Here is a 26,346-nt window from a genome sequence, read left to right as displayed (position 1 = left end):
TATACGCCTAATATAGTACTTAAATAAATTTGTTAATGCGTGCCTAAATAACAACTTATATAATTTATTAATTATATTTATAATTATTTTAATAAAGCTATTACTTTAGCAAATAAAAGCAGTTAGCAGGAATTAAATAAACTAGTTTAAGTACCTAAGCAACTGCAGCTTTATAAAAAAGTAATAACTTAATAGGTTAATTAACGCTTAAAAAAGTAGTTTAATATTAAGTTACTAGAAATAGTTGCAAATATACAAAACTTTAAAATAGCAAAAAAAACTAAAATAATATATATAATAGGCAAAAAGCAATACTGCAACTTTACTAAATAATTTAAAGGTATAGAAGTAAAAGAACTTGCTAAAATAATTAATTATACTAATATTATTGCGATATATAAATGCTTACAGGATTAGAGAGCAATACTAAAAATATAAAAAAAGCTAAATTATAATAAAAAATAATTATTTATAAATATTATTGCTAGAGTGCTATTTTAGAATAATAGCAGTACAGCTTATTTAGACACTGCAGGAAGAAGCAATTAAAAAAAGCAAGATAAAAGTATAATAGTAATATAAAAAATAAATTAATTTTAAAAATCTACTGCTTTTACTTATATAAAAATAAATTATTTTTACTATTTACTTGCAATTATTAAACAAAGCGAAACAGCTAATATTATTAAAAGTATTAAGTATTATTAAATAATAGTAATATTATATATAAAATACAAGTGTCTAAAAAATTTACTTTAAAAAAAAGTTAAGTTAATAAGTACTTAAAAGCAGAAAATTATTACTATAGTAAAGAAATAGTTATTTAGCAAAGTATATAGGCAGGATAATATAATAGTAGTAATTAATAATACAAAGGCTAAATTTAAATTATAAAACTAGTACTTAAATTATAGCAAAAAATAAACTATACTTAAAAATAAGTTTAAAGTTAGGATATTTAGGCTACTTTTATAAGGCAAGGTACTAAATTCTTTTATTAAAAAAAAACTAATGCGCTAACTATAAAAATAAATAAATATATTTGCAATTTATAATAATAGCGTAAGTAATATAGTAAATATAATAAAGTTTTTTTTAGTAAGTTATATATAAGAAAAGCAGCTACTTAAAAAATTATTATTAGAATTAGTAGACGCAGCAAGTTTTTAAAAGTAAAATTTAGTAAATTTATTTTTACTTATAGCAAATACATAATATAACTTTAAAATTATAATAGAAAATATAAAAGTAAAGAATTTTTAAATAGAAAAAAGCGTAGTAGTAAAAAATTTTTAAATAAAAAATAATTAAGGCGGAAAAGAGCTAGCTTGTAGTATAATATTATATTACTATTATTTAAATATATTTATGCTATATACCTGTTTAGTTAATTCTAGTATTGTTAGAAGTAGAATATTTATATTTATTAGTAATACTATGCTAATATTAGGTGCCTAGCTATTTTTAAGTATTTGCTTTATTCTAGAATTAGCTAGTTTTTTAATATAGGCGCGGGCTATATATATATTAAATTTAAGTATATATACAAGTTAAAATAAAACTTATTATATTTTATTATTTTGTATAAGTTAGCTAGCATACTTTTATTATTAGCTAGCATACTTTTGCTATTTACTAGTATACTTTTACTATTAGCTAGTATACTTTTACTATTAATTAGCATACTTTTGCTATTAGCTAGTATACTTTTGCTATTAGCTAGTATACTTTTACTATTAGCTAGTATACTTTTGCTATTAGCTAGCATACTTTTGCTATTAGCTAGTATACTTTTACTATTAGCTAGCATACTTTTACTATTAGCTAGTATATTTTTGCTATTAGCTAGCATACTTTTGCTATTAAAAATATTTTTAGAATATAATATACAGACTAGAATTTTCAAGAATTAATAGCAAAAGTAAATAATTTAATATATATAGCACTATTTCTCTCCTCTATTAATAAGCGCATGCCTAGTTTAATTGCTCGCTTTTTTTTCTAGAGTTTTTATTAAGCTACTTAAGCGTTTGTACAATTTCTATAGCTGCAAAAAACTATTATTTTTAGTTATTAAATTGCAAATAATCGCAGTAGCCTAAAAATAATTTTTAGTATAGTTAAATAAGCTCCTTATTCTAAAAAGCTAAGTAGAAAGCTCTAAGCTTATTTTACTAATTAGTAATAAAAGCTTTCTAGCTTGCAGTTAGACTATAGTAAAAAATTTATATCTAGTAGCTAATAATAAATATAGCTAATATATCTAATTTCCTCTAGCAAAGCTCTTTGCTAAGGAAGTTTAAGTTTTAAAAAAAAATTTAATTAAAAGTAAAATACTTTAGCATACTAAAAAGCTTAATATTTAAGCTTTTAAAAATTTATTTAAGCTTGCTAGAGCATTTAAACGCCTATTAGTATTAGTTTAAAATGCTAGTTTTGTACAAAAAGCTATACTACTAAGTACTTTTTATAAATATTAATAAAATAATAAAGTAAAGGGCAGAATTAAGGAAATTATTAATAGGCGTTATATAAACGGCGTTAGTAGGCATTATATAATTATTAGTAGTTAATATAGCTTGCTGTAAAAGCACAGGCAGATAATTGTATAAAAAGAAAATATTCTTTTATATATATATTGTATATTTAGAACTGCTATTTGCAATTTTCTACTTTTAACTAATATATTACACAGGCGAGTTAGTTGCTTAGTTAAGTTAGTTACAATACTAAAACTCTACTAAAATTAGTAATTTTCTACTATTAAACGCGATGCTTTAATATAATAATATATAATTTTTTTAAAAAAAAAACTAAATATAGCTTATAGTTTAAGCTTTAAAATATAATGCAAATTTTTTTTAATAAAAAACTGCGCAGATCTATAGCATCTTTTAAATAATATTTAGTAATTAATTAAAAAGAAAGCTTCTATAATACAATAATAACCCTTAATAAAATAAAGCTTTTTTTAATAAAAAAAGAAGTAATTGCTTAGTATATATTCTACTTTAAAAACTAAAAATTTCCGCCTTAACTAGCTGCTATAAATAATATAGTTAATATTTTACTAGCTAAATATAAGCAATTACTTATTAGTAGAAACTAGGCTAGCACGTTTATTAAATAATATTTATAGCTTAGTACTAGGACTTTTTAAAAGTATAATTACTAAAAAGCTTTATATAAAGATTTTAAGCTTATATAAAGCTAGTTTTAATTTGTAAAAAATATAAAAGCTAAATATAGTATTTAAAATAAAAATATATATAATTTTAATAAAATAGGCTTTATAATAGGCTAGATATTATATAAAATTATTATTTTAAGTGCCGACTATTAAAGACGGCCGAAAATAGTGTAGCAAAATAATTAAAAATAAATAATAGTAATCTAAAGTATTAATGCAATAAAATAAACTATTTTATTTTTTATTATTTTTATAAGCAAAAACTACTTTTTAGCCTAGTATAAAAAAAATAGCCTGCTTTATAATTAAATTATTGCAGTTTCTAAAAATAGCTAAATAATAAATAAGCTTACTTTTAAGTAGTTAAAGTACTTTAATAAGTATACTAAAAAAAAAATTATTAGTACTTATTATTTGTTTATTATTAATAGTTATAAGAGCTATATATTAGTTTAATTCTAGCAATACTATAAAAAATAAAAAATTATTATTTTTTATATGCTCCTGTATTTATTGCACTTATTATAGCTACTTAATATAAATTGTTTTGCGCTTTTAAAAAAGGCATATAAGTACTAAACTAAAAAGCTAATACGCAATAGCATTAACTATATTATTAAAATTAAGTTTTTATTATATTTTAAACTAGCTTTTAATACTGCTATTATAAAAAGCAATATTTTAAGTAGCTTTAAAAGTGCTAGTCTAGTTTTTTTTAATTTTAAAGCTATAATATTAAAACTTAATATCTAATTGCGTACTTTACTACTACTTACTATTAAAAATAGTTTTTAAAAGTTAAAAATACTAAGCAATACTTTAAAATTTAAGTTTTAATTAATATTAGTTAAAATAAAAATTTAAAAATATTTAAATAATTTTTTTACTTTAATAGTTAAAGCTTTTAAAAAAATTTTAAAAAGTGCAGCTATAATTGCGCACAAATTTATATTAGTATAAAAAAAAATTGCTAAGCTTTAAGCAGCTAATAAAGCTGCTATATAATAAAAATTATATAAAAAAAAGCAAGTATAAAAAGAAAAAACTTTTATAGTAAAAAATAGTTTTTAACTAATAATTCTAAAGGAGTTTAAGGCGCGTAGTAATAAAAAAAAAATAAAAAAAAAAATATATACTAAAGCAGGTAAGCCCTTTTAAAAGTGCTATAAATACTATAGTAAAGCTAGGCATAACGCGTAAATATATAAGCAAAAAATAAAAATAATTTTTAAATAAATTAGTTTATTATAATTTACTATTATAGTTTTTTATAGTGCTATACTATTGTGCATAGTACTAATTTTAGTAAAGTCTTAGCATTATAACTAACTTAACTGGGCAACTAACTTGCTTATGTAATATATTATTGCAAATTTTATTAATAATTATATAAAATACTACAGCCTATAATTCTTGCAAGCTAACTTGCTAAACTAAAGCTTTAATTAATACTTTATATGCTATTACTAATTAAATTGCTTACTTTTATTTAAGAAAATATTAAATAAAGCACAAGCTTATAACTAAATTAAGCTCCTAATATTAAGCTAAGTATTTTTTATAATTTAATAATAGTCTGCAAAGCTTAAGAACTTAACTAACTACTTTATTTTAGTTTAATCTAACCTGCCTAGCATTGCCTAAACAAGTTAGTTACTATTAAAAGTTAATAGTTATATTGCTATAATTTTTAAATAATAATATATTAGGTCTGCTAATAGCGATTGTTAGTTTTAATAATTTATTTAGCTAGCCTAGTATTGTATAAATTTTACTGCCTTAATACTATATTAAAGTGCTAAGTATAGCACCTAAACTATAGTTTTATACTAATTTCTTTTACTATATTATATAATCTGCTTTTGCGTCGACTTTACTTTTATTTATAGAAATACTTATTTTATAAATTAAAATTTATTTTTATTTTAAATTTTAAATTTTTTATTTTTTATATCTATATTAACTACAAATAATATAATGCTAATAAATAAATTTATATATACTAGCTAGCAATGCGCTATTAAATTTATATATACTATATTATTAATTAGGGCAGCTTTTATTAGTTAGTATAAAATACTGCTTTTTTACTATTTTAAATTAGTAAATAGTAATTACTAATACTACAAAAAAGTATGCAGATACTTTAAAATTAACTTTTTTTTTTATAGTAAGCTTTTTTTACTATACTTAGTTAATTTTGCTTTTCTAGCATTTCCTTATAATAAGCTAGTTATAACTAGGCAGTAGCAATATACAATTTTTTCTATAGTTAGCTACTATATAATAATATAAAACTTTAACTTTTTTTTTAGCTATAACTAGGCTGCCTTTATTAAAAATTAAAAAAATAAGCTTTTATAGCTTGCAGAAAATATTAAAAGTAATGCAAAACTTATAAAATATTAAAAATAGTTTTTTATAAATTATAATTACTAGCAGTATAATAATTAAAAAATATAGCTTTTTAAAATAGTTAACTTAGTGCGTAAGTAGACGTAAAAAGAAGTAAGTAATAATAATTTAAATATACTATAAATAATAGCTTACGCAGGCAAAAAAGAGGAGTAAAAACATAATTAAGTATTTAAGCTAATATTGCAGGAAAAGTTATTATTATTATTATTATTATTAGCGTTGTTGTTGCCTAAAAGCCTAGTATTAATTAGCTACTTAGCAGTTTAATATTATACTAGATATTTAAATATATACTTAAAAATTATTAAAAAAAACTGCGCTTTAGCAGTTAAAGTTATATTATTAAAAATTAGAAGTTTGTTATTTAGCAATTCTAAAAATAAAAGTACGCAATATATAGTAAAAATACTAATAATATAAGCTATTAATAATACATTAAGTCCTGTTTTCGCGGGATATAATATATTATAAAATTAAGATATTATATTAGCTAAAAATCTAGGTTTATGCTAATATTTCTTTTAGGTTAAAGTTAGCAATAAACAGCGTACTTTAATTACGATTTTTACAATATGTATTATTACAATCTCCCTTCCAAGAAAAAGAAACTTCCCGGAGCCGAAAATTAGTTCATGCACTCTATCTATTTTCTGTTTCTTCTCTTTATTAACATCTTTAAGCTACTTTTCTAGTCTAAACAGCTCCGCATCTGCACCAAACGTCTCTTGGTCTTAAAGAATTGACGTCAAGGACAACGCGATCTTAGTTCTTGCAGGAATGACACGACTATTGGGGAAAAGGTTACTCTCGTTGCCAAACTGCTTCTCCATTGTTGCGATAGCAGGTGGGTGGACGCGGAGGACTTCGCGAACGACGGCGAGAATGTAACGGATATTGCGGGCATGACCATAGCTGATAATTACGGAAGTGGACCTTTCAGTAGAGACGCAAGCGGCAGCAAGCTCCTTCCGAATGCGCCGGACAATGGAAGGATCGTTGGCGATATATAGAATAGCCGTTCGAAGTGAGGTGGCTACGGTATCGGAGCCAGCCACTCTTCAGACGAGGGTGTCATTATGCATGCTTGGGTCCTTTTCTCAAGGTATGTGGGGTTATGCTTACAGCTGGAGCACCAAATTCGAGGAGTGTCTCGAGATTGCACGAAACCTGAGATTCGGCCGTAGTGCACATTGAAACATTCAGTCGAAGGACATTGCTTAAACCTGTATAGACAGTATAGGCACCTGCAGCACTGCAGGATGGCATTCATATAATCATGAGAAGACCCTAAACACCGCGCCGATTGAAAACCACTCTCGCTGTATAAATGCTGCTTGTTTTAGACTGCTCCTCAAGCGGGTATTAAACGTGAGATAAGATCGGTCATCCGCTTCTCCATGCCATCATACCAGTTGCCAAGTGCATAGGCCTGCGAAGAAACATCGGTTCCAGTGGCCACCTTCGTGACGAGCAATTGTTTGAGTGTCCGTATAATTGTAACACATTTCTGCGCCTCCTTGCATATGATTCGATTGCGGATCAATGTCTGTTCTTCGGCATCTAGCTCAAAGACGCCAAACTGTAGAAATGGTGTGCTGGGTGTCGATAAAGTAACCGAAGACATCCGGCCGTGGCCTTGGTCGTTGGTGATATCCTCGTACCGTGTCACAATGAGCTCCATAATGGTCGAAATCAGAGCGGGGCAGCTCCTGCATTGCATATACTCCGTTTTCGATGATATCTTCGATACGTCTCTGATACATGCCTGATTCAGCCTCATGACTTCGTCCACAGCCGTCGGATGTGCATGCATCTGGGCTTCAAGGAGCCGTACCATCTTACAAAGGGCGACAACGGGCCCGAATTGGGTCCAATCCTGACGGCCCTGAGCTAATCCACTCCCAGTCAGTTGTTTAGGCGAATGCGGGCTCATCGGACGGAGATTTGCTGTGCTAGAAGGAAGTTCAGATGGTTGCGAGACTAAAGTGGTTATGGAAGTAGACTGTCTATTGGTGCTGGTTGGCTGCTGGAGATCAGATGGCATTGGGAATGCCTCGATCTCAAAGGATGTGACAGGGGGGAACGACCAGCCATCGTCGATGCTCGCAGGAAAAGCTGCGCGTTCGGACGTCCAGCTATCGTCGTCTAGAAAGTCTAAAAGCTGCCACTCGTTGGTGTCCGTCTGTGTCAGAGAGTTTCCAGGTCCGAACCTCGTACGTGATATGTCGAAGTTGTCGGTAGAGTCGCTCGGGTTCAGGAGAGGAGGCTCAGTTGCAGAAGTGTTTGTAGATGATCTTGTTCGGGACTGTTCAGAAGGCCGACTCTCTGGTGGCGACGGAGGAGTTCTATCGGATCGCAAGTCGGTGGCTTTGCATTGTCATTTTGGAGTTCTGCCAGCCATGGACACGACATATTCGCAGTGAACACCAAGGCTCTAGCTTCTCTGGCAGCTATCCTTGTTGCTCCTGCACCGGATCTAAGGATTGTAAAGTTAGCATATAGACTCTTGTACTCGCAAAGCACGCCATAGTAGTGTAGTGCGCAATGTGGAACGTTAACTATGCGTAGCTTGATAGATCTTCCTAGAGCGTAGGCACTTTTTAAATATCTATTTCTTCTAGTAACAACAATGAATCAATGTAATCACAAACATCTCCGCACTCAAAGTACTTTGACAGAACCAGCGATAGCTCAACTAGGGCGTAGGCGCTTTGAAATCCTCTTAGTAACAACAATCGCGAAGGGCAGCCGGCAACCTAACTGCTATAGCCCCGTCTTCTTGCGGGTCTGCATTAATTTGTGGGATATATTCTCGTTAGGTGGTATGATGGTTCCACATCTATGCGTTCTAAGGCCGGCGTCCTGCCCTCAATCTGCCTAGGCCCCGGTTAGAAAGGCTTCCCAATGCAATCTTACGTACAGTTACAGCCAACCGGAGGGCTTGGCGCCTAGCGCCGAGAATCTCACCAGGGTCACGCTAAGACAAATGACAGGTTACTTAGCGAGCCGTGCCGTCCGCCCGCTGCCAATACTATATCCACTTATGGGGTCGTGGTTAACCTTTCCCGTCTCCTCCCCGCTGACAGATGACCTTCAAACCAACAGCTCTGACACTCGTCGTACTCCCACGGCGATAACAGTCTTGCGCGTTGTTAGCGATGGCTAATATTGAGACTCAGATTGCTATTGTAAGTCCCTTCGCCATTATACAACTACGACTATGTTAATAGAAACTATAGGACGGTGACGAGACCGACTCGGCCTACAATGACGAGGACATCGCGTCGTAAGCCTACTTTCAAGCCAACCCGCAAAGCGGCTTCTAACATGGTGTGAAGCGATACCACGTCGCTGAAGTCTGCTATCGTCAACTACAAATACCGCAACGGTCGTCGATACCATGCGTACAAGGAAGGCTCATACTGTGAGCTGCTTCCTCGTTAGATACCGGTGGTGTTTCTAAGTGGGCGCAGGGGGTCCGAATGACGAAACGCAAGCGGATCAGCTGGATATTTTGTATGCCCTCTGAGCTGTTCGGTTAGCTGTCCATAATAACATGATAGTCACCATATCTCCCTCCTCTTGCTGGACGGCGAGTTGAATAAGGCGCCAATATCGAAGAATCCAACAGTACGTTTCGAGATGAGTAGCAATTGGCTTTTTGCTGATCAATGTCTTCTGCCTAGAAAGTCTTGGATGTAGGGACTGGCACCGGTATGCAAGCAGTAACTCGCCTTACGCAATACGCAAGCTAACCTGCCAGGGATCTGGGCTATGTTAGTGTTTTATCTGTATCTATCGTCCAAACGATTGACCGATGAACAGCGAGTTCGCGGACAAGTTCCCATCTGCCGAGGTTCGTGCAACATGCGAAAATTGTACACAACATTACTCTAACAGGTCTAGGTGATTGGGACCGATCTCAGCCCCACTCAGCCTTCCCTCGTGCCCCCAAACCTCCGATTCGAAGTCGACGACTTCACCGAACCATGGGTGTTCCGCAGGAACAGCTTCGATTTCATCCACGCGCGATGTTTATACGGCTGCGTCGCCGACTGGTCGGCCTTTTACAAAGAAGCCCTAGAGTACGTAAACATGACCGGCTGGGAATGTGCACTAGGCTGATTGTTGAAGCCACCTCCAACCCGGCGGTTATTTTGAACAACTCGAAATGTCCGTCTGGGTCAAATCCGATGACGGTTCTGTTACGCCCGACTCGATCTTCGATCAATGGGGCAAAATCTCGCTCACGCTTGGCGAGAAATTCGGAAAATCGCTACAGACAGTCGACGAATCAAAAGCCGGGATAGAGGCAGCCGGATTCATCAACGTCGTAGAGCGCCGTTGGAAGCTCCCTGTTGGTGGCTGGGCGGCAGATAAGCAGTTCAAGGAGATTGGCCAGTATAATCGGATACACTGGGAGCAAGGAATCGAAGGATGGTGTATATATTTACTAACTTCACTGCTAAAGTGGAGTCTTGATGATGTACACGTATACCTGGCCAAAATGAGGCAGGCATTACGGGATCGCAGCATTCATGCCTATCAGGAAGTGTAGGTAATGAGACTAGATTTAGCGGAGTTCGAGCTAACTAGTGGCTAGATCGTTGGTTTATGGACAGAAGCCGCCAAGTCCCCGGCAAAACAATTAGAATCAATCTAGCTTGTTTGAAATTACTATGAGGTTGAGGAGTGTAATGTGGTTGAGGGATCTACTGTCAATTTAAATAAAGCTAATCCTATGGAAATCAAATTTGTTAGCCTTACATGCCTCTAGTAGCGGAGATCCGAATCACGAGAGCGGTATGGCTATCATCATCAACCCAGTTACACTTATACTTTTGGCAGATTACTCTTTCAAATGCGGGTATCGCACAGCACCACACACAGTTTTCACGCGTGAAAGATAGGTCGTTTGCATTGCAGACATAGCTGTAAACAAAGCAAGAATCAGCGATACCCACGATGACTCACCGGGCGATTGCAGCAAGTTTTTTCATGGATCTGCACACAACTGGCGTATACTGATAATCTCACTCTATCCACGACAGTGGACACCATAACTCACAGAAGTTGATGGACAATTGCGCTTTTCAAATTGATTGTGCAATCGGCGTTTATTGTGTTAAAGAAATTGGATGGCAGTTGTCTGGGCTGCAACGACAATGTCAACTTGACGAGCGGTGTGAATCGCAAGAATCAAACTATGACGCAGGGTCGGACCCATGCATGATGCGGCCAGTAGCTCAGTATCATCCAATAGCGTCTCTTGTACTCTCACCTCACTCTCGAAAATATGGCGTTCATCAATCTTTATTGAATGGTCTTCAGAAAGAATGGGGCTTACCGTAAACCGCACGTCGCTTGGAGGCATGCTCGCCGGGCCCGGTCTCGGGGCGATGGCTTCCCCTTCAGTACGAGAAAAGGTAGAAATTCATGGGCATTCGGTGGCTAGAGAACCGGTACTTCATCTACCCAGTTCGAAGTTTTGGACATTCTATGCGGTCTACGAGGGGCTTGCTGCTGTTGAGGTTCAATAACTAAATCGTTTATGTCGATGTTGAGTCTCTGGACTCTGAAGCTGTTCAACACGTTACGTCCCTCCGCCTTCATCACCGCCCGCGAACCAGTCACAATCTCCGTGCGTCCGGTTTTTCTCGTTGTCCTATCCAAGTCGAACTCGTCTCTGATGTCCTCTAGTGTTGCGAATAACTCTTTTACTGCGCCCACGAAGCGAACTCCCTCGCATACGCCGCGGTGCAGTGGTTTAGTCATGTGTTTGTGTACCTTCGCACACTCTTCAGCGTTGAAATCTTACAAGTAACTGGCTGGCACAGTATAAGATGGACGACATTGGATTGGAGTCGGGTGCTGCACGTCGATCTTAATTCAGCGAATGGTGCATCCTCCACCCCATCCGTATCTTTGTCAGGTCCTCCAATACTTCAGGGCATTAGGGTTGAACGATACTGCAGTAGGGTTAAGTTGGTCGATGGCTAGGTTTTGATTCGTATGTGTGGTTTAGTGTGGATGGCGACTCTAGTGTGCCTAGGAACTAAAGGTACCTCTTACAATGCAGTGCAGGGCCTTTATTAAACTGTAGCCAAGTAGTTGCCTGACAAGAATGCCCTGCAGCAGCGTTTCCTACTCAAACTATCTCTTTCACTTACCGGTTGCAGGATGGGTAGCTGCTTACAAATTAAATCATAATTAATTCCATCTACTAAGACTCAAACTCCAAGATTACCCTCGCGGAATGTGGAGCTATCAAGGCAGTCATATGGTGAAAGCAAAAAAGTGTATAATGAATAAGAGAGAACAGTACCGAGCAGAACACTAGAACCATAAGTTCAATATAACCTTGCATTTAGCTGCGATGAGAAGAGGTTATCCTGTAAAGCCCCCTCAATTTTATATTTCGAGGTTGATTCGTACAAGCTAACTACCTTATGCGTGCACAGATACCTCCTTGACTACCTCCTTCGCCACGGCAGTGCTCGGCGCAAAGGCAACCGGCTCACCCGTGGGGTCATCCTCTCCAGCCTCCTTCATGCCTCCGAGAATCATCGACCCGGGAGCCATAGCCTGCCACTGCCACGGATCGGTAAATGCCTTGAATTTCTCATCGTGCCACTGCCCAGCTGTCACGTAGCGCCCCTCGCTGTCCACGAACATGGTGTCGTCCTCAGCTCGGAGGAAATAGGCGATCGAGTAACGGTGCTCAGTTGGGTCGAAGGGCACAACGCGGTGGATACACGATTGCATCTTCATTCCACTCGCAAATCGGAGCGAGTCGCCGACGTGAACGAAAGCGCAACCCGGCTTAGGGGCAACGAACCCCATCTCACGGGCGCCGCATGTCCCTGGTGGGCGGATCTGAAGACCCCACTGCTCGCTGAAGAGCAGTGTCAGCGAGCTGATGTCGGTGTGTTTCTGATGGCCGATCTTGTTGTTGCCGGTCACGTCCGAGGGGAGGTAGTGCATCATAGAGAGCTAGTAAGAGTTAGATAAGTTACCAGACACGTTATGTCGGTGGGGTTCAAGCAGGTGAATAGACTTACCGTGGTGGTCGAGGGCCGGTCATTGCGATGCGAGTTCTCGTAGCGTGAGGCTCCAGTCAGGTTCATTCCGGTGGAAAGAGCCGAGAGAATGACTTTGGTGATGGTGTTGCAGCTGCCGATGGCGTTCTCCAAGACCTGAAGATCGCCACTGTTCTTGATCACAGCCGGGACCTTGGGGCTACCCCTCTGGATCTCATCTCGGGATACCTTCAGCATCTCATATCCGTCCTTGGTTCCCGCTCCAAATGCGCCTGTGCGACTACCCACCGGCTCATAGCCCAGATGCGAAGAAATCAGCCCAAATTCATTCTTGGCCTCGATCGGCGACTCGAAGAAGCGGTGCATGAGCTTGAGGGTTTCTTGTTGGTCGCCGAGCATTCTATGGCCGTCGATGCTGTGAAGGTCGAGGTAGAAGTACCCGTCCTCAAGGCAAGCCTTGAGCACCTTATCCACTTCAGCGGGATCCTGCGAGAGGAGTAGTCCATAATCGACTGTCTGCATTGGCCAGACGGGGACTCTCTTGCCCTGCCATTCGACGGTCTGCGGGGGATCAATCGCGGGAGCCATGATGTTCGAGTGGTATTGGTGATTTATGATCAGTGATTAGAGGGTTCTCTTATAATCGTATGAGTTCTTGAAGATACCGCAGTGCGACGACTCTGGTTTCTACAACACAGGACTTATATACATATATCCTTGGGTTCTCGGCTGTTTGACCACGCGGCTATTCAGTTCATCTAAACACCAGAGATCATCGGGTTGTCGTAATTAATTAAATCGTGGCCCAGGAAAACTTGATTGATAGCACTTGGGCTAGTTTCCACCTTGGTCTACCCATCATCAGAGTGCAGTTGGTTGCTTTATCTCGCTGCCCCGCTCTCCATGTCTGGTGTGGGGGTGCAGCATTTACCATATTGGCCGATCGCTGCCGGTAGTTCGCTAGACGTGCATTGAGGGGTCATAATGCACTATGCATCAATACAAAGTCGGCAAGAGCCCTTCCCCTCACCTTGGCAAAATCTTCAGCACACTTCACATGCCCCCAACTAATGCAATCACGCAGCTAGACTTCCTATTTAGCCCAGCTTGATTTATTATTCTAACGGGCTTGTAAAGTCGCTAATTCCATCTTAGTACTACACGTCATGGCAAATGCGGCAAGACTGGCCGCCTCTTCTCTTTATCTCGGTGATATATTTCCTGCGCGGTGAGGGGGAAAACAGAGTACCAAAGCGCTGTCTACTCATCGTAGAAGACTAGGCACCTAACCTCGATGCTCTGTCGCGACTCCTTATCACGGTGAGCGGGATCTTCGAAGGCTGAGTGAAGCGACCTTCGCGCCACCGAAGTGTCCGAATCAAAACACTTGATAAGAAGCACGTCTTGCGCCGTCATTCGGTGCTTGTAGTACCAACGATGAGTCGGGCTATGTCTAACAACCCAGGACTCGCCCTTGAAATCAACTTCGGTCATCTCAGCCCCGACTAGGTCGGCGTCCGGAACTGAGTGTGCATCAGCAACGGCGATGGGATCCTTCAAAATCGTCTCGACGGGACGCCAGATATTGATGATCTGATACCTCTTCTTCACCAGCTCATCTGCCTCATTCGGAAACTCATATCGGAGTCTCAGCTCTGCTCCAGCGTAAGATTGGTCGACGTGTGTCCGTGTGACAGGCCCACGGTTTGCGAGGTTGTTCAAGCCCAAGTGATGCCACTGAGTTGGTCCACGACGGACCTTGTGGTTGAAAATATGAACGCGACTAGCCCCAGTGACATCTTTTAACAAATTCTCGCATTCTTTGTAGTAGGCCTTTTGAATAGCTTGCTCGTCTGTGAAATTCTTCTCGCGACTCTCGTGGCGGCAGTATTGGAATCCATGGCTGTCGAGAGAGTACTTGTTTTCGTCGCCGCTTATGTCGGTCACCACGAAATTCTGTGCACGATGCGGCCTCTCGTTCGTGATTCTTCCTTTTCCAATAAAGATTGGTGTCGGGCGGGATCCGTCTCCTGGATCATCCCAGTAGTTTAGTGTCGTCGCTACATTGTGTTTGTGAATTTGGTCACCGTTGGCCGTCGTCGGTTTTTCACGCGGTTTAGACATGCCTTGGCAGTGTTGATTGTTAGTAGGTTTCCCATCTTACGAGTGAAACGAAAGATTATGAGACCCTGGTGTCTGGAAGCAGATTGACTTTCGCCAACTGCCGGGATCAATTATCCTGGCATGTCACGGAGGCCCCTCTTCCGGCCGGTAATTATCCGTAGCTTAGTGCAGGCAACATCAGCCGATTACAAGTGAATTCGTCCTGTCGGGACCACCTTTCATATTGCGTCATCACTAATCGAACGTAATCATCGCATGGCAATGCTGTGCTTGGGTAGGTAGGCAATTGGTGGCGTTTCAAGACTCATAAATGCGTGCAGTTTGAAGGAAAGAAGATGGAGCAGGACGGGTTCATCGTCGTGCTTCGAGACAGCGAACGCCTAGAAGATGTCCCTCAATACTTCCTCGACAAGTACTTGTTAGAGATCGACAAAACCATTGATGGTCTTCAGGCTTCTCTGTGGCCTCTAAACAACTTCATACACGAGAATCCCGAACTCGCGTTTGAAGAGCACAAGGCACACGATGCCTTGACGCATTTCATGCGTTCGTGTAACGGTTGGCAAGTTACGACATCAGCGTATGGAATGGAGACGGCATGGGTAGCGGTCTACGACAGCGGAAAGGCGGGACCTGTTGTGTCTTTCAATGCTGAGATGGGTATGTCAGCTTCTCACGTAGCCGAGAAAGAGACGTCGCTGACACCTGCATCATCCAGACGCGCTCCCCAACCTAGGTCACGCATGTGGTCACAATCTCATCGCCACAGCTTCAGTCGCTGCTGGTCTTGCGACAGCTGAGATGATCAAGCGACACGACCTGCCTGGCAAGGTTGTCGTCTTTGGCACGCCGGGGGAGGAAGGAGTCGGGGGCGGCAAGATCCGTCTTCTCGAGGCAGGCGCCTACAAAGGCGTCGACATCTCCCTCATCTCGCACCCGGGCATCTTGCACAACAGCCCTCTTGTTCGGACAACGGCATTTGCTCGCCTCGAGGTTGAGTACTTTGGACGGGCAGCGCACGCAGCAAACAGCCCCTGGCTGGGTGTCAACGCGCTCGACGCGGTAGTGATCGCGTATAATGCAGTGTCGGTCCTGCGCCAGCAGACAATGCCCAGCGATGTCATCGGCATGAGCATCACCAACGGTGGAGCAGCGCCGAACGTCATCCACGCGTATGCCGCCGGTGTTTGTGTAATCCGCGCAAGTAGTGCTTCCCGACTCCAAGAACTCCGGCAAAAAGTCAGCGCCTGCTTTCGCGCTGGAGCCGAGGCCACCGGTGCGAGGGTCGAGATCAAAATCATTCGAGGGTACGCTGACCATGTGCCGAACCGCGTGCTCGCAGCATCGTATACGAAGTACTGGAACTTGTTGCCGGACTTGCCGGACCCGCGGATACCATCTGGGGACGAGTATACTTGGGTCAAGGCGAGCACAGATCAGGGAAACATTAGTTATGCAATGCCGAGCGTGAACGCGAGCTTTGCAATTCCACCAGGTCTACAGGCGGGACAACCGCACACTCCAGACTTCGAGGAGGCATCGGGGACTAAGGAAGCCTTCTTGCGAGCGCTGAGAGTGGGAAAGGCCCTAGCAGGGACGGCGGTAGACGTGCTTAGGATACCTGGGTTGATTGACAAGATCACGGACCAGTGGAGACGAGACATGGACGCCATCAAAGAACAGAGGATTGATATCGTATAAGATGAACAAATTGGTGCTAGCCTGATTATGCTGTCGGAGTTGAAGAACAGCATTGACAGGAGCCCTATGCAGTGAGGCTGCGATGACGTCATCTTGGAAACTCACTACAACCTTAATCCTGCCCTCGTATTGAGGCTTCATATCGCCGGAAACGAAAGCATCACTTCTGCAGTAAGGAAAATTTGTCGGTATGCTTTCTTTGCGCAAAGCATTCATTTCTTAACTGTGTTGTGTAAGAGGTCGAGGCTTGATTTCCCTGGTATCTAGACTCGGAACATCTGGAAGCGCACTCTCGTCTACATAGAGTCGAACGCCACATGTACAACACCGTTGATCATGAGCATTCCAGCCGCCTTCTGAGATCAATGCCACCCAAGAAGCCAAGAGAAACCTATCACAATCGAATACCAACGCGACCTAGGATAGTATCTCCCATCATAGGTTTCACAGTAATACTGATTGCGTCGGCCACTCTCAACCCGAGCCCAAATAAGGCCCCTCTATCTGACCGTATCAGTGTCATCGTAAATTCATTCTCACCCGAAGGTCTCGAGCTATTCCCACCAACTCAGCTACTTGTTCCTCGAGAATCGACTGCCTTGATTTGTTTCCTTGTTGTACTTCGGTAACTGCAGACGGTGTCGCAGCTCGCACAGCCATATTAGTCTTATTGCATTCTCCGCGACATGCTCGGCAGCCGTACTCTTTGGCCGAGCCTCGATCAATGCGGTTGGAGAGATGGGGGCCGTTGAGCAAGCTTCAACTATGTTCTAGCGTGCGACACGGCTAGCACTTCGTGCGTCGTTGGAAATCTCCATTCATGTCATGCTCGTTTATAAGGTCATCGAGCTCGTTCAATCGCTTATCCAGCTCCAGCAATTCGATCTCCATACTGCTTGATGCTGTAACAGTCGAAGCATACCTTCGTGATCGTGACTTCTTCCATAGATGTGGGGTCGGCTTCGTCGTAGTCATCTTCTGTTTGTCAATGCTGACCTGATCACATCGATAAATTTATTTATTCCTCACTAACTAGCACTGAGGCTACGCGTCCAACAAAGCTTTATACCCCTCGTGTGACCCATCTTCGATCCGTATTAATTAGTCATCCTAAGTTAAAAATGGAACTGGAAAGTCTTCAACATAGTCTCTGCATGATAACAGGCCGTATGCGTGCTTTAGTGTTTAGTTTCATGCATTCCTTCGCGCTCGCCATCATTCTTCACCAAGGTCCTGTGATTCTGTCACTATAATTAGATATGAACGAGCGCCGAGCATCTCCAAGCAGCATACGAGGTTACGTTCAGATAGTCAGGTATTCAACCGCCAGCTAGGTCTCACCTTTGCATGGAATACGAGAAAATTACGAAGCGAAGTCGTGATTGTCTCGCAACAGGATCGCTTACCTCGTAAAAGGATCACCTACCTCGCAAAAGGAATCCTTGCCTCGCACCAGGATCGGTCGCCCTTGCCTTACCTCGTGTAAAATTACGAGGAGCATCTATATATATATATCCATTAAATCCAACGACAACTGCACAATTACCACTTCTCACAATCTCATTGAGCAAATTATTCCTCACTACTAGTCTTTTGATCCACCGAAATGCGCTTTACTGCCCTCGCCCTCGCTACCTTCCTGGCTTCTGCCATTATGGCCTCGCCCACTGTCGAGGCGCCACCATCAACTTCCTGCTACGCAATCTGTTACCCTGAAAAGCCTGATTGTGGGGAAAATATGGCGAGTTTTCTTTCTTTCAAGTCCGACAGGATCATAAATACTAACGAAGTACTGCAGTACCCGGATAAACAAGGCGTCTGTTGGACTTGCTGTGGCAAGTGACAGAAGAAGAAAGGGTTGTAAAGCTCGGAGCACGGCTGAAAATTTGCATGGGGATTGAGTTTATATGTCCAGTTTGCGCCACAGCATGTATGCTACAAAGTCATGAGATGGCAAAATCCAAAATCAATTCGGCAGTGTCATCGGTTGCTTTTATCTGCTCGTGTACATACTGTATAGAAACTTCGAGTAGCTCTGCAGTATTATTGGGGTATCCATCATTAATAAAAACGCTTGCATGGCAGTGTGGTCATGGTGAGAGAATATTCCTCCCCGGAACTGAAATACTTTGTCTTTAGGTCAGGTTGCAAAACACCTTCCATATTTCCTCGTTGGTTATCTGGAATCAGTCATATCTGAGCCCACAAGCAGGTGGAAAGTTTCCAATGTAATTGTACAACACAGCTTAGTGAGCTGAACTTGCAGATTGAATAAACTGAGAAATCATCAAACATTGGCATTGTTTCATTATCAATCTCTACTAAACGGTAAGAGACTACACTGGCCTAAATGAGAGAGATCCACAATCCCACGCATCAGGATTTTACCAACATCAGCAACACTGGTAAGCAAATTCCAAGCTCTGTGACACTGTCTCCCTTCCAGTGACACATCCATCAAGCATATAAGGCGGATACCATCGTCTAGCAGCCGGCGAAGAGGGCTAAATCTGTTAGAACGTGATCTCCATTTCACTATAACAGCGGCAGACATACCTTGCGCGAAAAGTGCATACGTGTCCGCGTGGTTCAAGTTCTGCGCCGAACTGAGGCTGCGGACAAAGTTATACCCGTAACCACCATAGTCGCTGGTGCCCTTGACCTGAGTCAAGTGGGTTGTCTCGTGAAGGACAGTAGTAGCCTGGTCCTGAGCGTGGCAGGTACGGCTTTGTGCGGGAAGCGCGGTGAAGAAGAGAGGGCAGTTGACCATCTGGCTGGTAGATGGGGAAGTGTAAGCCAAGACGCCGTTAGAACAGGCACCGAGAACGTCGGTGCAGTAGTAACGTGAGTTACCGGAGGTGGTGGACCCGCATTGAGAGGCGACGTTGTTGAAAACGCGCTGGACAGTGGCAACAGTGGCGGCAGACGTGCTCTTAAAATATCTAAGACATTAGGGTTAGCCTTTTCTTGGTACGTAATTATAAAATCTTGCACTTACTCATTCAGCTTCGCGGGATTGTTCGCAGCAGCTGCAGAAGCGGCGCGAGCTAGGGAGGCGCAGTTGGAAATCGCAGTCGTAGTAGCAGAGCGACGGGTACCAGTGCAATCGCTCTGAACAACCGTCCGCTTAGCCAGTTCAATGTAATCACGGCGGATCTTGGCAGCCTTCTCGCCATTGACGGCAGCAGAAACAGTGTTGCTGGTGAACGGAACAGCACCGGCGATCACCGTGGAGTCGAGCTCAGCATAAGCAAAAGCTCCTTCAGTAACGAGGTCGAAGTTACCACCTGCACTCAAGTCGTGGGCAACGGCAATATCGAATGCTGCCTCGATGGATTGGCCTGCAGCGAGGATATGGAAAGCAGACTCGTCGAGGTTGGCGGTGCTGACACGGAGGCGAATACCGTCAAAAGCAACCTCCTTACCTGATTGAAAGACTTCAACTTTCTGTACTTGGGAGTCGTCAAGGAAGGTACCAGTCTTGAAGAGCTTGAGGTCCTCGGAGCCCTTGTTGGTGATGACGGCCTTGACATTGGTGTTGCCCGTCACCTCTAGAGCGACAGAGAGGGGTGAGTCGCGCTTGCTGAGGACATCAGAGAAGGCGGTGGCCAAAGAAGCCAAAGCAGCGAATGAGAGGACCTGGACCTTCATGGTGATGTTTGTAGACCGGAGGATGTTACCAAAGAGTGATGCTGATGCTGATGTGGTGTGGATGATTTTCCACAAAGCTAGTTGGCCCTGCTTTATACACGTCGAAGGCCAAGATTGTAATGCTCCCTGTATGTACAGTTTCACGTCGTGAGCCTTCTCATCTTGGTGATCTAGTCATGAAAGGGAAGTTGAATAAAATTCGGCCGTTTGATAATGCGGTGTTGGATAGACCACGCCACTACGAACGTGTGATATCGGATGAACAGCGTCGAATGGGGAATGTGCATAGCTTCATCCCACTCGTATGTGAGCTCGCTCTGCCCATTTCTCACGAGTCCGCCATTGCTATATCACGAAGCTGTTCCATTGCATAAGGGCAATATAACACTACCTGTTTGGGTAGGAATCTGCGTCGCAGAGCAAAATGATGGTGGCCCGCTCTAGCTCCAGGCTCTCCGGGTTCCAGGGCGGAAGTTGAAGCTAAAATTGCCTGACAGTCTTCACCTTCCCTTTGCAGAGTACCAAGAACAATATGGTGAATTATTCCGAAGCTCTGTAAAGGCCTCCAATCACAACGGCTAGCCCTTACAAGACCCCAGAGATTTCAGTGTCGCCAAGGTCGGCTATGGCTTGAACCCGGCAGGCATTCGGCATCCTTATCTAACATGGTCTCCTGCATCTAAGCGAAAGTTTCGAAACCCACCTTCTTCAAGAAGGCAAGGTGGCTTGGTTCCAAGCTTCTTTGTTTCCCTCAGCATAAACCACACCTTATTGCAACTCCTACAAACCAATGAGACTGCTACTTGTGGCACAATTTCTTGACCTACCCCGCGATCATTGCGGGTAAAACCATCGCCTCGCGGGATCGCGGAAGGACGCGCTGCAAGTGATCAGACATTACTCGATCAAGGTAGCCTTCCCACTGGCTTGCCTATCGGTATTACACATCAGGTTCCCTGCGGGATAGATGAGTTGTCGCTCGAGGACGGACCTCGTTACATTTTGGGCGTTCCAAACCGATGAAGGCACCCGGGCGCCCAGATTGACTGAAGGCATTTAGGAAGGGATGTCGATAGTAGACACCAGAAGAACAAGCGTTCACCGTCACCTTCCTTGATGCACATGCATCCAAATATAAGCAGCTGCTTACAAATGGAGAAGAAATAACGCCAGCTTATCAGATGCAAACGTAGGGTCATGAGAGGACGATGCATGCGCGCCACCTCAGAAGCAATTATGCGCAATCTCAACATGTTGTCACCTTCCTGAAACAGGCCGCGGAAGAGATAGGTGGACAGGCCTGTCAAAGATTGAGACTGAAAAAGTAAGGAAGGGTATACGTATCAGTAATTGAATTTTGCTGCTACTCCAAACGTCGGCGTTGATACCCGTGATGCGACGTCGAGCGGCTTCATTAGTCTCCGTGACCGTCGAATAGCCTCACAAGGGGATGCAGGCTGCGACTTGGCGCTGGTAAATCTCCAATTATTGCTACGGCATCGTGAGGCCATTCTGTCGCTAACCTTCTAATGCACATCTTGTCGAGATTCGGTGTTGCAGCGTTCGGGGATGCGAGAATGCCGGATAGCTCCTCCCATTCCTCATCATCGAACGTCCCATGGAGGTATAGTTCTTCCAGAGACTCGGGTAGGATAACCCTGACGTCGAATTCAACGGTTGGGAACCCATTCTCGAACGACCTGTCGTTATCGGACTCGATGTCCTGCGGTAATAGCATTTCCCATTCGCAGTTTAGGCTTTTAAGCTTTTTGAACTCACGAAGTGAGACGGCTTTCCGGTCATCTTCTGCACTCATCTGGTGGTTATGGTTAGCGACTCATTGGCATGGGAAGGAAATGCGCCATACCTCGGCATCGAAGGCGTCTTGGGCGAGCTTAAGCTCCTCCAGCGAATGACCGGCCGCTTTTGCGACAGCTGTGATGACCCTCTTTGGTTCATAAGAGACAAACGAGCCCGTGCCCCCCCCCCCCCCCCCCCCCCCTCCCCCCCCCCCCCCCCCCCCCCCCCCCCCCCCCCCACCTCCTCCAAATTACGTAAGCCTCTTCAGATCTTTAACAGCCGCAAGAACGAATTCCAGACCTTTCACATCAAATTGGCAGTGAATCAGAAATAACTCTGTGGCGTTGGAATAGCGCTTGCCATCTTCAAGTACGTAACGTAATATTCCGCCAAGTTCGGGTGACACACCCATCATGTTTGCGGCAAAGGTTCGAATAGAAGGAAGAGAGAGAAATGTACATGCCCACTCAACGTCGCAGGTGTACTCTGTATCCCGACGAGCGACTGCGGCAGTAGTCAAGCGCTGGAGAGTAGGGTTCTTGTAAGCAGCGGCAACGTGTCGCATCATAATTTGTAGGCAGTCTGTCTCGGCATCTGTGATCCTGATTGTCTTGAGAAATGGTAGATGGTGTATTAATATTGCGATGATAGCATCGTCACATCCGTCGGTGATGCGATCTTCCAAAACCAAGATGAGATCATTAAAGTCTGGCCGGCTATAGAAGCTGTATTGATTGGATCCCTCGCTGCCGCCGTCTACGTTTTGGTAACGTTCTTCCAGTGCTCGTGCTGCCTGCTTAAACAGTTCTTAGTCTTCCTCCGGTGGAACAGCAAGCAAGTTTTGAGGGTGCCCCAGATGGAGGTTGGTTATGTCCCAATGATACGCCCGGCTAGCCGGCAAGTTGAGCTCTCACACGTACCAACCCTTGCGCGGTTCCTTAAGTACTTCTTTCAATGTAGACCAAAGTAGTGTGCCAGCACTCTTAGGGTCAGATGTATCAATGGCCTGCCCCTCCGAGAGCAATCGTCTATACTCGCTCAGTATCGATATGCAGAGCTTGTGTTGATCTCTACATGTAAGAGCGAGTTGAAGGCTCGATTCGGGATCTAGATATTCGGCAATGTCGAGTTTGAGTTCTGGAGGCAACGTAGATAACCCCATGATGGTTTCGTAAATGTTGTGGGAAGTAAACGGTGGCAGCTAGTACGGGGATCCGGTTTGCTCTATTCGCGATACAGAAACTTTGCGCTAGATCACCGATGGCCTAGATCAAGGCTGTAGCGTTCGAGATGATTCGTGTGTTGGTTATGTTGGTGTTAGTCGGCAAAGCCTGGGTTTCGGGTCTAGGGTCTCCAACGCGCCGCGGTTGTGCCAAGGCCGGGATTCAACTCAAGCCGGCTAGGGTTTTATGGTTGCCTAAACTCCGCCACATCTAGCCCAAAGGAGAACATCCATTGCAGTTGCCCACCATGTAAATGCGTAAAAAGCGATGCGCTGTCTACAGAAAACTCTCGCCGGTCGGAATGCGCCCATTGACATCAGCGGGTTGGAGCTGCGTAGATGTATGGACATCAGCGTCGCGAGGGAGTGAGTGAATGCTATAGGACGATCAAAGTTGTCGGGCAACGGCGTGGGGCTAAGAGGATTTTCAAAGCGCCTACGCCCTAGTTGAGCTATCGCTGGTTCTGTGATAGTATAAAACATGTAGGCATACTACAGGTATTTTATAGGTTTTTTACTACCTCCCTCTCTCGAGTAAATAGCATATAGCATATTTTCTAAAAATAAAAGTGCTTTCCTCACGTTTCTCTTCTTCCGGTGCTGCTTAAGTGAATATAGAATAGAGGTATATTGATACTATTCCGCTTTGAGGGTTTGCGGAGTAGGAAAAAAAAGTACAGGGCCGAACCGGAGTCGAACCGGTGACTTCGGGATAACGACTATGGTTGGCTGCAATCCTACACTCTACCACTGAGTTACCGGCCCAATATTGGTAAATTTTCAAAATGCTAAATATTTATTCAGACGTAATCAAACTTTCGTCCAGAACCTAGTTACCTGGGCTCCAGTGCATGTCTACGGCTGAGTTTGCGCTCCCTGGCGGGATTAGCGGGGCAAGTACTAGCACCCTCTGCCCTGACAAAAAGATTGCACGCGACTGTATCGCGCTACATTAGTATAGGGATGGCGTGGGGTAGGGCTGTTACGTAACCTAGGAACTCTAGATGCAAAACCTTCAGTTACTACAGCGCAACTGGACGTTCTCACGATCCACTTACCCAGGGATACTAGAACAAATTACGGCGCGTCTTGCTACGACATAAAGAATTTTAATAGCCTGGCACAAAGTGCCTACTAAAACGATAATGCGCCGATGGAAAGATGCGGGTAATATTAAGTGGGCCAGAACGGCGCAAAGAGGTCTTGAGGATGGGGACTTGACCTGGCCTATCCGACTGGAACGCTGAACTCGGGAATGTGTAATTTCGCGATTCAACCTTAACATGAGCGTGCGCCTGAAAGCAGATACTGCGGTACAAATGAAATGTCTTCTGAACGACGAAACTGATCCTCTCGCATTTTCTTTGGGTTTGGTTGATTTAGCTCGCCGCTTTAGCATACGTTCTAGTGTGGTCCCCCAAGGGAGAGCCCTCGAACACCCACAAGGCTTTATTACATATGGATACGTTCTTTGACATGCTTGAGAGCATTGGCATGTAGGACCCTGCGAACCGAAAGAGAAGGTGGGTGCCTGGGAAATCAAGAGGTAGGCTGGACCCTTACCATATTGATTAGAACGTAAGAAAGTAAACCTGAGTATGTCGCTCCGGGGACCCAGCAGGCCTAGTATGTGCTAGAGACGGTACACGTGCGGCAATGCAATTGAGCATTCACAGTGTGGATGGTATTCATTAAGTATCCAGTCGCTTTCTTTACATTGTTAGACTACTGCAACGATTTCACAGCACTTTACAAGTCTAACCTTCTAATCTTAAGTTTCTACCACAGTACTCTGGATTCTGAGTTTTCTTTTCTTCAACCATGTCCTCTTCAATAATTAGGTTCATTCCAGCTCAACTAATCCTATCAGCGGAGGACGTCCCACTTTACCTAAAATGGCAAGGAGAGCACTACCCAAATGATACACCAGGGAGCATACGATGTGGTATAAGATACCATCGCTTTACCCAGCATCGCTCTGGAAAAGAAGATGCTAACAAACGTGTTGCAGCCACACCCAATAATTCTCATGTAGCCGCTGAGTGTGGTCACGAGCTCCATCCATCAGACACTATGATAGCTGGCTACTGTCCCATCTGCGAGATTCAGATGTCGCTAAAGTTTCTAGGTGCCATCGCCGACGCGTTACAAGAGGCCGGTGGCCCATGGAACAGGAATAGACCCACGAAGAACAAGTACCCTGTTCTCCGTCAGGGTTGGCACCTGGGACGCCTTCAGCTCCAGGGTGTGATAGATCTGCTCGAAGTCTCGGTGAAATATGAAGCTCGGTGGGACGCGGAACATCGGGACAAAGTCGCTGCTGCGCGAAGGACTAATAGTTCCACAAAGGCCCTCCAGGTAGCAGAAATGGAGCATAGATATCCAGCCCTCATCTCCAAGACTGTGGCGAGGGGGACAAAGCGAAAATCCTCTGTGCCAGATGTCAACTTCCAAGAAATTAGTCAGCTTCGCTCCGGACACCAACTTCGAGATGAGCCGCCATAGCACTGAGTACCACCGTAGTGGCCACTCCTACGAACCCGGCGCACATGCTTGTCAGTTGGACGACGGGTGGCTCAATGTTTCTCGCTGTGGCTCGACCCCAGCTGACATTTGCAACCTCAAGCTCTTCGCGACGACCTTACAGAAAGAGTTTGATGAGCTTCACGAAGGCGTGTCTCTTCGGCCTGGTCAATCCCAAGGGCTGGTCGGGTCACATCCTGGCGTGAAAGTCATCTCAGATTTTCTTGAGAATTTCCAAGAGCAGCAGCACGGACACCGTGAAGAACTGAAGGAGATGGTTCACTACGCGGATGCAATGATAGTGCTTGTCAATGAAAACAAGGTACTGGACGTGTTCTTGTCTCATTCTGACTACATCGAGGACGAGAATTATGAAGATGACGAAGTGGATCAATCTCGTTGGACTTGCCTCGGGGAGGTTTTGGCCAATGTGGAAGCCGGCTAAGACGGTTCCAGCAGTTGACCATACTGTGGATGAATAATCGCAACGGAAGCGACGTGGGGTGTAGTTTAGCGAAATGGATGTATCCGCCCTAGCTATTGAATTATAGTAACACCATGAGACCAGGACCGCGTATGTACTTGCAGTAATAACCCTTGAAGCTTCTACATAGTGCGCGGATTTCTCTACACATCATGGGAAAGACCTTGTGTGAGTCAGCTTTGCGCATCCCCCT

General features: G+C 42.9%; 9 protein-coding genes and 1 non-coding gene across 10 annotated transcripts; 4 read left to right on the top strand and 6 right to left on the bottom strand.

Moving 5' to 3' along the window:
* Positions 1–6,880: 6,880 nt before the first annotated feature.
* On the bottom strand, positions 6,881–7,774 carry K460DRAFT_189787 (uncharacterized protein). The gene has a single exon (XM_040927112.1). The coding sequence runs from the start codon at positions 7,650–7,652 to the stop codon at positions 6,960–6,962; it is 693 nt and encodes a 230-aa protein (XP_040785206.1). The 5' UTR covers positions 7,653–7,774; the 3' UTR covers positions 6,881–6,959.
* A 950-nt stretch (positions 7,775–8,724) lies between these two features.
* On the top strand, positions 8,725–10,248 carry K460DRAFT_370604 (S-adenosyl-L-methionine-dependent methyltransferase). Its single transcript, XM_040934197.1, has 10 exons — positions 8,725–8,796; positions 8,848–8,894; positions 8,947–9,032; positions 9,082–9,124; positions 9,172–9,238; positions 9,295–9,322; positions 9,372–9,384; positions 9,434–9,464; positions 9,515–9,693; positions 9,743–10,248. Exons 1-10 carry the CDS (start codon positions 8,767–8,769, stop codon positions 10,164–10,166), a joined length of 948 nt encoding a protein of 315 aa, XP_040785205.1. The 5' UTR covers positions 8,725–8,766; the 3' UTR covers positions 10,167–10,248.
* Positions 10,249–11,931: 1,683 nt separating this feature from the next.
* On the bottom strand, positions 11,932–13,515 carry K460DRAFT_420519 (Clavaminate synthase-like protein). Its single transcript, XM_040938084.1, has 2 exons — positions 12,670–13,515; positions 11,932–12,601 (listed from the first exon to the last, which is right to left on the bottom strand). Exons 1-2 carry the CDS (start codon positions 13,234–13,236, stop codon positions 12,056–12,058), a joined length of 1,113 nt encoding a protein of 370 aa, XP_040785204.1. The 5' UTR covers positions 13,237–13,515; the 3' UTR covers positions 11,932–12,055.
* A 257-nt stretch (positions 13,516–13,772) lies between these two features.
* K460DRAFT_389231 (uncharacterized protein) lies at positions 13,773–14,772 on the bottom strand (the record flags this gene model as incomplete). The annotated part of the gene is made up of 1 exon (XM_040935733.1): positions 13,773–14,772. The coding sequence occupies one exon, from the start codon at positions 14,770–14,772 to the stop codon at positions 13,909–13,911; it is 864 nt and encodes a 287-aa protein (XP_040785203.1). The 3' UTR covers positions 13,773–13,908.
* Positions 14,773–15,107: 335 nt separating this feature from the next.
* On the top strand, positions 15,108–16,473 carry K460DRAFT_293879 (uncharacterized protein; the record flags this gene model as incomplete). The annotated part of the gene is made up of 2 exons (XM_040929458.1): positions 15,108–15,432; positions 15,491–16,473. 2 exons carry the CDS (start codon positions 15,108–15,110, stop codon positions 16,471–16,473), a joined length of 1,308 nt encoding a protein of 435 aa, XP_040785202.1.
* A 159-nt stretch (positions 16,474–16,632) lies between these two features.
* On the top strand, positions 16,633–17,181 carry K460DRAFT_189683 (uncharacterized protein). The gene has a single exon (XM_040927111.1). It carries the CDS (start codon positions 16,791–16,793, stop codon positions 17,100–17,102), a length of 312 nt encoding a protein of 103 aa, XP_040785201.1. The 5' UTR covers positions 16,633–16,790; the 3' UTR covers positions 17,103–17,181.
* Positions 17,182–18,769: 1,588 nt separating this feature from the next.
* K460DRAFT_320887 (neutral protease 2-like protein) lies at positions 18,770–20,348 on the bottom strand. The gene is made up of 3 exons (XM_040930458.1): positions 19,472–20,348; positions 19,030–19,415; positions 18,770–18,977 (listed from the first exon to the last, which is right to left on the bottom strand). The coding sequence occupies exons 1-3, from the start codon at positions 20,122–20,124 to the stop codon at positions 18,958–18,960; spliced, it is 1,059 nt and encodes a 352-aa protein (XP_040785200.1). The 5' UTR covers positions 20,125–20,348; the 3' UTR covers positions 18,770–18,957.
* A 1,190-nt stretch (positions 20,349–21,538) lies between these two features.
* On the bottom strand, positions 21,539–23,086 carry K460DRAFT_410034 (uncharacterized protein; the record flags this gene model as incomplete). The annotated part of the gene is made up of 4 exons (XM_040937324.1): positions 21,539–21,940; positions 21,992–22,072; positions 22,202–22,717; positions 22,871–23,086. 4 exons carry the CDS (start codon positions 23,084–23,086, stop codon positions 21,539–21,541), a joined length of 1,215 nt encoding a protein of 404 aa, XP_040785199.1.
* A 738-nt stretch (positions 23,087–23,824) lies between these two features.
* K460DRAFT_t62 lies at positions 23,825–23,911 on the bottom strand. The gene has a single exon. It is a non-coding gene; the product is annotated as a tRNA-Cys (tRNA).
* Positions 23,912–25,219: 1,308 nt separating this feature from the next.
* On the top strand, positions 25,220–26,114 carry K460DRAFT_420514 (uncharacterized protein; the record flags this gene model as incomplete). The annotated part of the gene is made up of 3 exons (XM_040938083.1): positions 25,220–25,607; positions 25,670–25,701; positions 25,773–26,114. The coding sequence occupies 3 exons, from the start codon at positions 25,220–25,222 to the stop codon at positions 26,112–26,114; spliced, it is 762 nt and encodes a 253-aa protein (XP_040785198.1).
* Positions 26,115–26,346: the final 232 nt, after the last annotated feature.

The sequence above is a fragment of the Cucurbitaria berberidis genome, assembly GCF_010015615.1.
Source record: "Cucurbitaria berberidis CBS 394.84 unplaced genomic scaffold K460scaffold_5, whole genome shotgun sequence".
NCBI lineage: Eukaryota > Fungi > Ascomycota > Dothideomycetes > Pleosporales > Cucurbitariaceae > Cucurbitaria > Cucurbitaria berberidis.
The sequence above is the reverse complement of the archived record's forward strand: the minus strand, read 5'-3'. Positions and strand labels throughout refer to the sequence as shown.

Coding starts and splice junctions, on each gene's coding strand:
- K460DRAFT_189787 (XM_040927112.1), bottom strand. CDS start 7,652: ATGCCATCTGATCTCCAGCAGCCAACCAGCACCAATAGACAGTCTACT.
- K460DRAFT_370604 (XM_040934197.1), top strand. CDS start 8,767: ATGGCTAATATTGAGACTCAGATTGCTATT. Junction 8,797..8,847: donor TTGAGACTCAGATTGCTATT/GTAAGTCCCTTC, acceptor TAGAAACTATAG/GACGGTGACGAGACCGACTC. Junction 9,125..9,171: donor GCGGATCAGCTGGATATTTT/GTATGCCCTCTG, acceptor ATAACATGATAG/TCACCATATCTCCCTCCTCT.
- K460DRAFT_420519 (XM_040938084.1), bottom strand. CDS start 13,236: ATGGCTCCCGCGATTGATCCCCCGCAGACCGTCGAATGGCAGGGCAAG. Junction 12,602..12,669: donor ACCGGCCCTCGACCACCACG/GTAAGTCTATTC, acceptor AACTCTTACTAG/CTCTCTATGATGCACTACCT.
- K460DRAFT_189683 (XM_040927111.1), top strand. CDS start 16,791: ATGTACAACACCGTTGATCATGAGCATTCCAGCCGCCTTCTGAGATCA.
- K460DRAFT_320887 (XM_040930458.1), bottom strand. CDS start 20,124: ATGAAGGTCCAGGTCCTCTCATTCGCTGCTTTGGCTTCTTTGGCCACC. Junction 19,416..19,471: donor AATCCCGCGAAGCTGAATGA/GTAAGTGCAAGA, acceptor CTAATGTCTTAG/ATATTTTAAGAGCACGTCTG. Junction 18,978..19,029: donor GTATGCACTTTTCGCGCAAG/GTATGTCTGCCG, acceptor TAACAGATTTAG/CCCTCTTCGCCGGCTGCTAG.